Source organism: Polyodon spathula, chromosome 16, assembly GCF_017654505.1.
Source record: "Polyodon spathula isolate WHYD16114869_AA chromosome 16, ASM1765450v1, whole genome shotgun sequence".
Taxonomy (NCBI): Eukaryota; Metazoa; Chordata; class Actinopteri; order Acipenseriformes; family Polyodontidae; genus Polyodon; species Polyodon spathula.
In genome coordinates this window covers 8,230,225-8,242,552 of record NC_054549.1, presented here as the reverse complement: position 1 = coordinate 8,242,552, position 12,328 = coordinate 8,230,225, and the positions used below count along the sequence as shown (strand labels likewise).

Genomic DNA, 12,328 nt, shown 5'->3' with positions numbered 1-12,328 from the left:
AAAGAAAGGCGTTTACAGTCTGGACAGCGATGATGTACAAAAGCTGCCTTGCCCACTGTCATTATAGGTGTGATACTTTGTAACATCCTGAGTACTTGATAAGTAACTCATCCACACGTGTAAGAAACGTCCTTGTATATTCGACACATAGCACACTGTACTTCAGAGTGCTAAAAGTGAACTGTACATAAGAAAAATTTGGGAACAAGAAAAGGCCATTTGGCCCATCAAGGCTGGTCCCTTGTTAGCACACCATTCTCCCCTATTGGGGGAAACTAATTTAAAATGTGTATACAGTCACTAGATTTGTAATAAATGTATGCTTCTCTGTCTGATTAATGAACTGCATTTTTGTATTTCTCCTATAATTAAAGCAGGATTTTAAAATGGGTTTTTTTTTGTATCCATAGGTCCTACACATTGTGTACTGTGTTCAGAGAGTGGAGGGTGCAACTACTCTCTGTGCAAGCTGAGAGGTCCAAGCAAGAGCAGCTGAGCCGTGAGTTTCAGAACACAATGCTGCTTAGACAGAGTTTTCAACACTGGAGAATTAAACTCGCAGTCCAGCACATGCAGCTAAGAAGACACCAGAGAATAACCAGGTGTGTGTGCGTGTGTGTGTGTGGCATAGAAAATCAAACCGAGCGCAAACACCGATCTGGTGCATTGCCTGTGATCTTCCCAGGGTCATTTTTTCATTCTATTGTTCGCAGGATGGCAGCTCATCACTGGCTCCAGATTGTACAGCAGAGGAAACTTGAGGATCTACGCTTGAGGGCAAACCAGCTGCAGAATAGGATGAGACTAGCAGGTATGTGGAGCTATACCAAGTCTGTTCTACTCTTGGCAAACAAACAGTGAGTTTGGCTGTAAAAAAAAGTCATTTTCTGCTTCAGGAATACTACTTTTATTCTCGTGATAGCTTAGTAGTTTTATAAACCTTTTTTTTTTTTTTAGCTGCTTTTAGGACCTGGTGTGAACTAAAGGCTGCTGCAGAGACTGAGCAAGCAAGAGAAGGGGAAGGGCGCCATCTACTGGGCAAGAAAAAGATGCAGGTTGTATTTACAACCTGGCGCCTGTGCTGTCAGGAAAGACGGAGAATACAGCCACTGCGACTGCAGATACAAAGACGACAATTGTCAGGGTAGGCTTGCAGTGTTAATGGTTCGTTTATGTATTTTAACAACAAAATTGTTAAATTAGCTGCTGTTTAATCAGGTTACTTGGTAACTTAAGTTCTGATTTATTTGAATAACGTGATCAGTCAAATATTTAAGTTCTTTCTATTTTTTATGCAAATTGCAGCCTAGAAAAAGAATGTGATGTTTTAATTTAGTACCTATTGGAAATCGCTCTAACTACCAAATTAATAGAGCCTTAAAAAAACAAGAGAAATAAATAAAAGGCGGTCAATTGAAAGACAGCAGTGTGATCATTGCCAGGTATAGCTTGAAGGCATCATATTGTGGAGGCTGTCAGTAAGTGAGTGTGCTTTGTGCTGGTCCTCGTAGTTATTTCGAGGCATGGCGCAGGTTGGTGCTTCAGAAGTCTCTGTGCCGCTCTCGTGTGGGTGAACTTCAGAGGCAGGCAGTGAGGCAGCGTTTCCAGCACTGGAGGAGGCTGCTGCAACTACACTGGCAGCACAAGATGTTCCTCATGCGTGTGTTTGAAGACAGGCGAGAGCGGGCCAGGGAAATACGGAAAGGTTTGCTTTGAACAGTTCCATGAAGAGAAAAGAACTCGTAGAACTTAGAACTGTCAAACGATACTGTGGCATTCTATTAGTGTCAAGAGTGGTCACATTTGTAGTCCAGTGTGTAACTTTGTGATATCAAATATAGTTTAAATGAAGTGTAATGAGAATGAAGTTTAAAACAGATGGTCCCAGTTTCAAGTCTAATTGTTTTCCCCCTGCCTAATGTTACTTTAGGATAAGGTTGTCCATGACTATAAAAAACGCTCAATAGTGCAACATTTATAAATGCCATACTTGAAAATAGCAACACATGCATTTCTTAATCCTACTGTGTGTGTTCAGCTTTCTGATATTTCTTTTGCTAGAATGTGAGAAGAATCAAGAAGATGACTGCGGGGCAGTGGTGCTTCATCAAAGGCATGCTTGCAGTGGAGTGGATGAGTTATCTGAAGATTTAGTACTTCAAAGATCCCTTCTGAAATGGAAAGGGGAAAGCTATAAACTGCAGCTGGCCAGGTAATAGATTTTAAACATGAAACAAAGCAAAAGATAAAATCGACTCAACATATAATGTCATGTAATAGATTAAGATTTCAGGACTAATGCTGGCAAAAAATGATTGTCATTTGCATTTGTAGTTCTGCAAATTTATATTTTTTTTTATAACTGTATTAATTGTTGTTGTTGTCACTATTTTTAGCTCGTTTTTCCGGGCTCGAGAAAAACACAGACTGCGGCAGATCTTGAGTGGCTGGAAGAGATGGGCAGAGCAGTCTTCAGAGGGCAAAGTCCAGAGGTTTGGTGCCAGACTGGAGCAGAAACTGAGCAGAGCAGTGGCATTGCCGTTCATAGAGGAGTCCTCAGTATCTTCAGGTTTCCATAGCGACTCCCCTGTCTGTCTCTCCCTAGACGTGTCTTGCAGTTCTGCAGAACAGGTAAGCTGGGGATGAAAACCCAGCACTCTTGAGCCATATAGATACAATGTTATAATACTTTTTTGCTAGAATGATGTGTTTGTGTAAGGTTCCTTTCCATGCAGTTTGTTTCACACTTTGTAAATGTTTCTTTAAGGTGGACCAGGAGGTAAGTTATGAGCGCACATATTTAAAGGCTTGCACGATCGTATCCAGAGGAGATGTTATGAAAAGGGAGCCTCAGGTTGACCTGTCAGAGAGTTCCCTGGAGCAGGAGGAGTGTGAACCCCCTCTGCGGACTTCCTCTCCCCTGTACAGTCCCCAGCATGGGTACGTGACTGGACTTTCCTGACTCCTAAACCAACCTTCTCTAGCAAAGCACTTCTCTGATTGATTCATTGATTGAAACTTTGCATCACATGGCATGCCCCCCTGGTTGGGTCTATGAATCTTCCCAGTGCTGAACTCATTCAAGTTGTATAACAAAATGCAGATTTTATTGATTCATACATTTGATTTTATATTAATCTTTGACAGGATGGAAATAGCAGACGGGTTGCACCAGGCTGTTGACGTCTGCTCAGTTTTGCAGTCAGAACAAAACGCAATGATTCTTTACCACAGCAGACAGCAGAGATTAAAGGTTAGTGTGTTAACAGGTTGCTTCATGCATTTTGGGTTCTGATGTGGCCCACACTCCAAAACACGCTGTAAGCTTCTGAGATGAAAAGCAGAGCCTTGTTTTTCTTTCTGTAGGACCTATGTCATTGTGCTGTCGTCAGGATGATACACAGATCGCTCAGTGTCTCTTTCTACCAGTGGATGGAGTACATGCTGATGCGCCGAGCAGAGAGGCTTCTGATTGGATATTTTAAGGAACGCAAGAACCAATCAGTGCTGATCTGGGCATTTGAGACCTGGAGTGAAGAAAGGAGATCAATGGTCAAAGCTAGGAAGCACCGGGTACATGTTTAAATGCAATATTCTTTAAAACAAAGCTGAGCACATGTTAAACCATATCAGTATTATCAGAGTTATTTTAAAAGCTCTAAAGCTCTTATTGATGATTGTTGTATTGTTTTATTTAAGTATCAGTCATGTATTGAATGCATTTAAATCACTGCCTGGTGCAAAAAGATTTTGACTAGGTCAACACAAAAGTGTTCAATGTTTGTGAGTGACTTTGTTGCAATTGAAATCAGGATATGCTAATTGAAAAACCTGCGTCTGGGATTTTTCAGGGTACCATGCTACAGGTTCATGTTATTGCTGTTTGGAAAAGGTTTGTGTTGGCGCAAAGAAGCAAAGATGGACTACTGAAACAGGCAACTCTGTTTCGAAACTTCCACTTGTTAAACATGAGCTTCAGAACATGGGAAGAACAGGTACTGTAGACACAGGATAACTGTGCCTTATTCAAGCAAACATGCATCGTCTGAAGAGAACAGCAATTTCAAAACATTTCAAAGTGAATTTCAATAACATCCATCAATTTCTAGCTGTCATGATTTATATATTCAAGTGTGCTTTTTACAGATATGCTTTTATGGCACAGATTGCATTTTAAAAAGCCCGTCACATAAACAGCTGGGCACAGCGAGACAAATGTAATTTATCACAGGCTGATGTGACAAATTTGGTTCTGAAAAGTAAATTGGATTATAACAGGCTCATTTGAAGTCTAGCGCACAACCTGCTATTGTAGAGAGGTGTAAAAAAACAAAAACTAATTAAGAGCAACATCAGACATTGACAACCTTCATTAGCAGCAGTATTACTGTACACTGTATCTCAGGCACCCTTTGGCATCAACATTTTGCAGTAGTTCATTGCTGATGGGATGAATATCAAATTGAGATGTTCTCATTCTCATGCTGGTTGTGTGATGGCTTTGTTTGGCTTCTGGCAGTGATTACCATATAAGTCATTAACCCCGTTAACAGTTTCTTAGGTTACCACACTGGTAGTATATACTTTTTTTTTTAAACGCAAACTATTAGATATATAAGTAGTTATTTTGGAAGAACATATAAAAACATTTTTTTGAATAGTTTTATTTCCTAAATCATGCTTTGTTTTTTTTTTCAGGTGTGTGTTACTTTTTGACAAACTGTAGGGTCAGCGCATGTGCAAGCAATCTGATCTTATTCCAGATCCCTTTCTTAATCTTTCTAATTTTTTTTCCTACTATCTTCAGAAGAAGAACTTGAAAGTGATCCGTTGCAGTGCCTCGGAGCTGTACAGGACGGAGAGAGTGGGGGATTGGCTACAGAGGAAACTGGAGAGACGGAGAGTACAGCAAGGCTTTGCACTCTGGGCAGCACAAACTTGGCAGGCACACAACGTGAAGCTGTACCACAGGAATGCCCAGTTAACAAGGTACGGGAGCCACAAGAGTCTGAGACTACTAGGGGAGAAGGCAACAGCTGAGAAACAGATGTGTAGCCCTTACGGTACTAACTGTAAAACATTTGATACAAGACAGTTTGTGAGCCTTACTCAAGGATACAATTTATGGCAGCTCTAATCTTACAGTGGATTTGTAAAGTACTAAACAACAAAACAACAAACAACTGGGTTAAAGGTTAGTGGTGGGTTTGGAACCTAATGCAGCCGCCTTATGAAATATTTGCACACATTTATCTTGGTACTTTTTAAAAAGCTGCCAATAGGATCACACAATTGCTTTTCTAGATTGTTTTCATTACTAGTTATATAATTTTTAAAAAATGGTGTGTTTTTCTGTGGCTAGTCATCTACACCCATTATTATACAGCCTCCCAAACTGTCTTACTGTTTATCATATTCATAGTTTGTCGCTGCCTACTCAGGACTAGTGTGATCAAAGGCGGTGCATTGTTTGTATGTATTTATACTGAGAGGTGTACGCTGAGATGAAGCAACTAATTTACAAACACTGCTGCAGAGGCACGCCAGCATTAACATAATGAAACAACATAACAAAAACACAGTGAAGTAGGCCATGTAAAAATAAAACTTACAAAAAAGCCTTTGTGTTGTTTTAAAAAGCTTGCACACGAGAACAATTTCCCCAGTTTTGCTTGAACGATGAGCTGCAGTTTTAGCGTACTGCATTTGAATCGCCACAGCCTGGCCAAGCGTTTCAGCATCTGGATGTCCGCTTTCAAATTGCCCGTGCAAAGGAATCGCAGGAGGTAAACTAAAACAACCCCTCCTCTCTGTTGCATTTCTGGATCTTTGTTAGGATTCAAGTCACCATTTACACAGACATGTGTTCTGATGATGCAATACTATCCTTAATACAGTAATAGCAATACCCTTAACTCTCTGTATTGCATCGTGCATAAATGACAAAGCAAATATGCATCATATTTTTCTAACCCCAAATTAATAAATCTGTGTTACATGGTATTCATGTCTTTTGAAGCTGATGCTGGTCATAGTTTATGCTCTAGTTTATTAAAATAGAAGAATGCACCTGATTTATGTTTTTGACCTTTTCATTTTGTTCTCAGAATGCTTATAGCTTGGTGTGAAGTGACCAGGGCTGCCCTGTTACGCAGAGGCAAGGTGGTCGTGTTTCAGACACGCACAGAACGAAGGCTTCTCGCCTTGTGCTTTACCCAGTGGACCACCAACCTCCAGATTGCACAGCAAAGGCAAATCGCTCTGGAGCATAGTCTAATCAAACAGCAGAACGTTCAGAGAGCAGCTGTGATGCAGAGGTGGAAACTGGCCACAAGGAGGAGCCAAGCGCACAGAATACACAACACAGCTTTGCTGAAACAGGTAAAGCAGTATTTAATTTGTGATTCCTAAAATGGTTTCTTATCAGTGTACAGTATTTATTAAAACAACACTTATCTAGCAGTTTTTTAGGTGAAGGTTAAATTACACAACTGTGGAGTTTATATAACAATAAAGTACAAGAATATATGCCAAATTGTATCGACATAACACAGCTTTATCCAGAGGTCTTTTATTTATTTATTTATTTATTTATTTTTACATAAATTCACAGTCATACTGGATCCCGTTGTACATGTGTTCTACCTCTGATAACTTTCAAATCTGTTTTCCAAAAACTCCAGCCAGTCCTTAGTATTTGTCCTGTGAGCAATGTTAGATCACTGAATGCATTTTAAACTATTAACTCTGTTATTAACAGGTAATTATGTACGGTTTGTATTTACAGGCGTTTAATCAGTGGAAGCAAACGGCAGGGGCTGCCAGGATTGCTGAACAGCGTTCAAGGGAAAAGGAGAAGGGAAGATTGAAGCTGTTTTATAGTTCCTGGTCAATCTGGGTTAGAGGTATTAGCAGATATTCTGATTCGAGTTCAGAGTGTCTATTTCACCTGCTCTAGTTAATCCTGCAGCACTCAGTGTGGTAACAAATGGTATATTCAATGAATATTAATGCACCCCTTTATTAAACAGAAAATAAAGAACAAAGATTGAAGTGTGAGGTCTTGAGATTTTACTGGCAGAAGAGGAGGATGCACCATGCCTTCTATCAGTGGATTACAGCATGCAACAATCAAGCAGAAGCAGACAGACTCTACCAAACACACCTCTTTCATAGGTGAGGATCTTCCGATGTAGTTACAGTAAAACACTTTCCATTTATCCCCTGATCGGAGGATGCAATGCATGTAATTGCCTCTGTCATGTCATTGAGAAGCCTGTTCAAAGATCCATTTTGTGACATACTGTGTCGAGTACAGTCGAGTGTACCTACATTCGATATAGGTAACATATTAAAAGATTGATCGTGTGTGTGTGTGTTTTAGAGAATGTCAAGTGTTGAGAGATCTAGTGTTAAAATATCATTTTTTTTTTTCAATTCAACACTTCACTGCAGAGTTAATATCTGGCAAGTAAAAAACGTTTTGTTTACAAGGCCCTTTCTCAGATGGATGACTGGGGTTCAGGAGGAAAAGCAGTTTTCCGTTGTGGCGGCCAGTAGAATCGGCACATTGCAAATGAAGGCAGCGTTTAATACCTGGAGAGCACGTCTAGAGATGAATCAGACCCTGGACTTCCACCTTCGGAAAGCAAGACAGAGGACTCTGAGAACTGCAGTGAGATCCTGGCATCATCAGGTGTATTGCTACATACCCATGTGTTTTGGGTGTTGCTTTATGTTTCGTATCCCCTTAAGTTACACAAGGAATTGGTTGTCCAAACAGTTTCTTCTTAAAATACATTTGAGAGCGACACAAGTTTGGATGACCAGATCCAACCTGCCAGTTTATATATTGTATACCAATTCTCTGATTCTTCTTTTGATTTAAAATGTTATACACACGTTTAATTTGGATTTCTTGATCTTTTTTAATGTTGAAAGGTTTTCACAGTCATTTCAATTCTTCCCTCCAAAGCAGCAGACATATGTGTCCTGGTGCTGACAACATCATGTCATAATGTTGGCTACAGAAGGTGAAAATGTCTTTCCAAGTCCGACAAAGAGCCCAATGCTCCCCAGAGATCGGAGCCATGTTTTTCTGTTTCACAGGGTTGTTTTAGTGCCTATCTCGCACTAACAGAGGTTTTACTAACTTGTTTTCCAAACAACGTTATGCCACACAGGCATTTTGTCTAGCATGTTTTGTTTTGCATCTAATAGTAGGTCAGAGAACAATGACTTGGACATCTGAGTAAATCTGTTTTAACACGTGTGTCCGTCTGGGTTATTCTTAACCAGGTTCTGTCGAGTCAATGTCGCGCCAGGTACCTTTACAAGAAGTATTACTGCCGCTGGACTCGGATAGCCTCTTTAGGCATGCAGAGGGATTCTGAGGGTGTGCTACACACTCGAACCGAGGAGAAATGCAGGAGTGAACTGGGGTAAGGGTGAATGATGCATATAGGGGAGATTCTTATTAGGTTGTTTAAAATTTTCTGTACTGTTCATAAGTTTCTCCTTGTTTAACCCTGTAATACTTATTTCTGTTTCACATATGATATTATGATACAATGCTTAGCCACCCCTCTGTGTTATAAGCCAGAATGTTTCATAGCCAGTACATTATGTGCTGCCAGAATCTAGTTGCATAAATAAAGTAGCTTTTCTCATTTCAAAAATGCGTGGGCATGACAGGGTTAACTCTGCATCAGGGTTACAACAGCCGTTGTGAGCCATCTCAAGATGTACCGCGTGAAACCAGTACTGCCCTAAAAGTCTGTCGAGAGAACTAAAAAGATCTGGATTGTGGTGAAGGCAGAGTGCAGTAAACAGACAAGTACAAGCTGTATGGGACATGTGAGGCATGCCTGCTTAAACCTGCACATCATCAATATTGAGACGCAATACCAGAATGGATTTTGACAATGCTGATCTTCATGTCAGCATTGATCAGTGTGGCAACACGTTCTTACTCTAGACCTGTTGTTATTTACATTGCCGGTACGTTTTGGTTTTATTTGTTAACACAATAAGAGACCAAAGGATTCCCAGCCCAATATATAAATCAGTTTGTTAATCCTCAGGTATGTAGCAGTGAGGATGGTCTGAAAATGAAAAGACCAGCAGTTTGTTACTTCCAGTATATGGGCTTTATCATCACTCAGGAAGCATTCAAATGATAGCACTGTTTATCTTCAACAAGGCAACACATTACTCAGATTCACTTGCACTGCTATCATGGGATGACCTTTGCATGGTTTGTAAAGCAAACAAAAATCCCAACTCCTGTCCTGACAGTAAACCTCCCTGTGGTACAAACGCCGTACCCAAACAGGAACAAATTAATAAAACAAAGTTCTTGATTCAGAATGGGGTTTGTGAACAGTGGTGCATGTTAAAAGGTCAGAAGTAATAAATGCATCTGCTCTGAAAAGACTGCTTATGTTTTGTGTTGATTTTAATGTGTCCATAAAGATGATCTCAGTGACCATTACAGTTTTTATGGCAGCCATGTGCTTGCCCAGACACACTGGTATACACAATTAAAACGTAAATGTGAAATCCTGAATCCTCAGCGGAAAGTACCTGAAGAAGTGGCGCTCTGCAGTTCTCCTGAAGCGGTTTCAGAGGACTCGGAGTCGTCAGCAGACACAACGGACCTGGGATCAGTGGAGAAGCCTGACTGGAGCAGTGCAGTTCATCAACAACATGGTGAGCAATGGACTGTGTGTGCTTCCCAGGCCTGGACACCCATTCCTACCAGCTATGCCAATGAGATGAGACATGGAGTACATCATCAAGAGCCTACAATCAGCCCATGAGCTGCTGTCTAACCTGTAGTCTTTCAACAGGGAGATGCAGCTTTTATATAGCACAGAATTCTAGTAGCATAACAAATGTGATCAGCTATGCCAGTGCTGCGTACGTTTTCGTTTTGTCCTGCATGCCTTATTTACTATTCTCTGATCCATTGCAGTGTGAGCGCAGGCTGCTGGAGAAAGCTTGGATGAGATGGAGAAAGAGACGCATACAGGCGAAGGTGTCCCAAGCCTTTTCAGCTCAGCAACACTGGGCCCTGCTATCTGAAGTAAGTAAAAGGCTCCATACAAGTATGACACAATTCAGGGTGTCCCGTGAGTCAGGCACTATTGTCACTGTTGGTTGGCCGCTCTGTCTTAGGTGTGAAATGTCTTTAAGTAAAGAGGAACTAATTTAGATCATTGTGATGTGTGGTGTAGATAGTTAGCAGGGTGTGGCTATACATGTTTAAAAAATAACCTCTTAATCAACAGTGCTTATGATATTGCCTGTGATTCCAGATTTTGGAGACACCCTGTATATTGAGATCAAATACTTTTGGTTGACTTTCCATGGAAAATGTATCCACGCTGAGTTCTCATTATCTGCAAAAGTGATAGGAATGAATCTTATTAAACCTGATCTTTTAAATGTGATGTCAGCCCTGTTTCATTCAATATGTAGGTCTTCACAGCTTGGCGTCAAGTGGCCATTTCCCACAAGGAAGATATAGGAAGGGTAACATGAGCCTGTGATCCACTAACACCTCAGGGGAAGGGTGCCAGAGCCAGAACAACAAAGCTAGGCATAAAGACCTTGATGCACAAACAATTTACACGTCACAAAGCCATATAGGAATTGTTTACACTCGTGCTATTCCTATCTGCAGTGGGCTGTTTGGTGCATGTTGCTCTTGTCTAGCTGATTGCATAAGAACATTGATTACCAAGATTACAAAATGAATGGGAAAGAAGCCAACTCCCCTTTCACCTACAGCACGCATTGAAAGTATGTATTTTTCCAACCTGGCAGCACCTGCTGGATTAAGAACTCTGTGACTCCTTGCTTGGTATTCCTGGCAAGATCAGGCTTTAGGAACAGGACGGGACAGCAGCATAAAGCTCACTCTGCTTCTTAAATGGCTGGGATTGAAAAATTTGTCTTTTTTTTTTTTCTCAAGTGCATAACAGTAACAATAATTTGCTTAGATAATTAGATTTTATATTTTTTATTTGGTAGATACTGTATTTGTCTTTTGGCTGATACAACTTAATTAATTATATAGATATATATATATATATATATATAGAGAGAGTACTATTAGATATATATGATATTTATAAAATAACTATATTATGATTTTTTAAGTCTATTTTGTACTAAAAAAATAGATAAAAACAAAGCTTTTATTTAAAACAATCTTTTCTTACTAATAAAGTTGCATTCTGACTTGTTAAATCACAAGTGTGATTCGTTTTGTTATAGAAATGCCGCACCATTCCAATACGTGCATTTGTCAAGACTGTGCCAAGGTTACATGAGCTTATCACATGCCCCTTGCATGAAAAACCATCTGCATTTTACCATCACGTTATTCTTTCACGTGGATGAGTGATGTTACCAAAAGGAGTCTTCGAGGGATTCTGCAGAGATAAGATATGCCACACACAGCTCTGGCAGGGCTCTTACTATACAGCTCCTGCTGGCTGACGAGGTGATATTTTATACTGGGGCCAGTGGTTGTTTAATCTCTAGGAAATGTCCGCTGTGAACTTAACGCTCTGGGCATGCAGTGTTGAAAATGTATTATGGTTTTTCCTGGCTGTGTTGCTTTTGATTGGCCACGTACAAAAATATTCTGTTTAAAAATAAGACACATATACTAGAATGGTTATTTCCTTGCTTCAAAAATTATTTGCTCATTTCTTTCCCTCTTTTTTTTTTCTTTTTTGAATTTTTTTTACTTGTTCTAACATGTTTCTATTGAATAAATGATTGCAGCCAAGGTTGAATTATATTTCAGTTACAGTGTTTAAGATGTTTTATCAATGTCATTACATTTAAGTTTCTTTTAGTATTTCTAAATTCTACACTTGAGTGTTTCATAGTTGTGTGGATGATATGAGGAAACATGTACTGGAGACACAGCAAGGCCAGATATATGAACAGTTGCTCTCGTTCAAAGTGAGAGTGGGAACGTCTCGCAGAGTACAGCCTGACCTTTTTACACATTCAAGAGCATGCCATGTAGCACGGAGGAACTACAGCTCCAGTTCCAGCTCCTCCCACCCCCAAAGAAACACACTCGGAGAGGCCAGCGAGTTCACTGTGGTGTGATCCAACACACGTTACTCTGCCCAGCCCCCAATACAATCTCTGAATTTTTACAGCAGCATAAGCTGAACAGATGCACTGGACTGCTTCTCATTTATTGAAGTCAATGTACTGTGCGCTTCAGGATTCATGCAGTGCTTCGATATAGGAGATTAAGGCACACTTTTTTTTTTTTTTATTGTTTCAGAGACATATT

General features: G+C 40.1%; 1 protein-coding gene and 1 long non-coding RNA gene across 2 annotated transcripts; both read left to right on the top strand.

The window, feature by feature from the left end:
* Nucleotides 1-420: 420 nt before the first annotated feature.
* LOC121328620 lies at nucleotides 421-1,110 on the top strand. Its single transcript, XR_005951701.1, has 3 exons — nucleotides 421-602; nucleotides 714-811; nucleotides 958-1,110. It is a non-coding gene; the product is annotated as an uncharacterized LOC121328620 (long non-coding RNA).
* Nucleotides 1,111-1,255: 145 nt separating this feature from the next.
* LOC121328504 (protein SFI1 homolog) lies at nucleotides 1,256-10,997 on the top strand. Its single transcript, XM_041273191.1, has 16 exons — nucleotides 1,256-1,705; nucleotides 2,062-2,212; nucleotides 2,397-2,631; nucleotides 2,768-2,940; nucleotides 3,148-3,253; nucleotides 3,367-3,573; nucleotides 3,852-3,995; nucleotides 4,808-4,989; nucleotides 6,108-6,381; nucleotides 6,788-6,905; nucleotides 7,032-7,176; nucleotides 7,495-7,696; nucleotides 8,299-8,441; nucleotides 9,576-9,711; nucleotides 9,977-10,087; nucleotides 10,483-10,997. The coding sequence occupies exons 1-16, from the start codon at nucleotides 1,648-1,650 to the stop codon at nucleotides 10,543-10,545; spliced, it is 2,448 nt and encodes an 815-aa protein (XP_041129125.1). The 5' UTR covers nucleotides 1,256-1,647; the 3' UTR covers nucleotides 10,546-10,997.
* The last annotated feature ends 1,331 nt before the right edge of the window (nucleotides 10,998-12,328 follow it).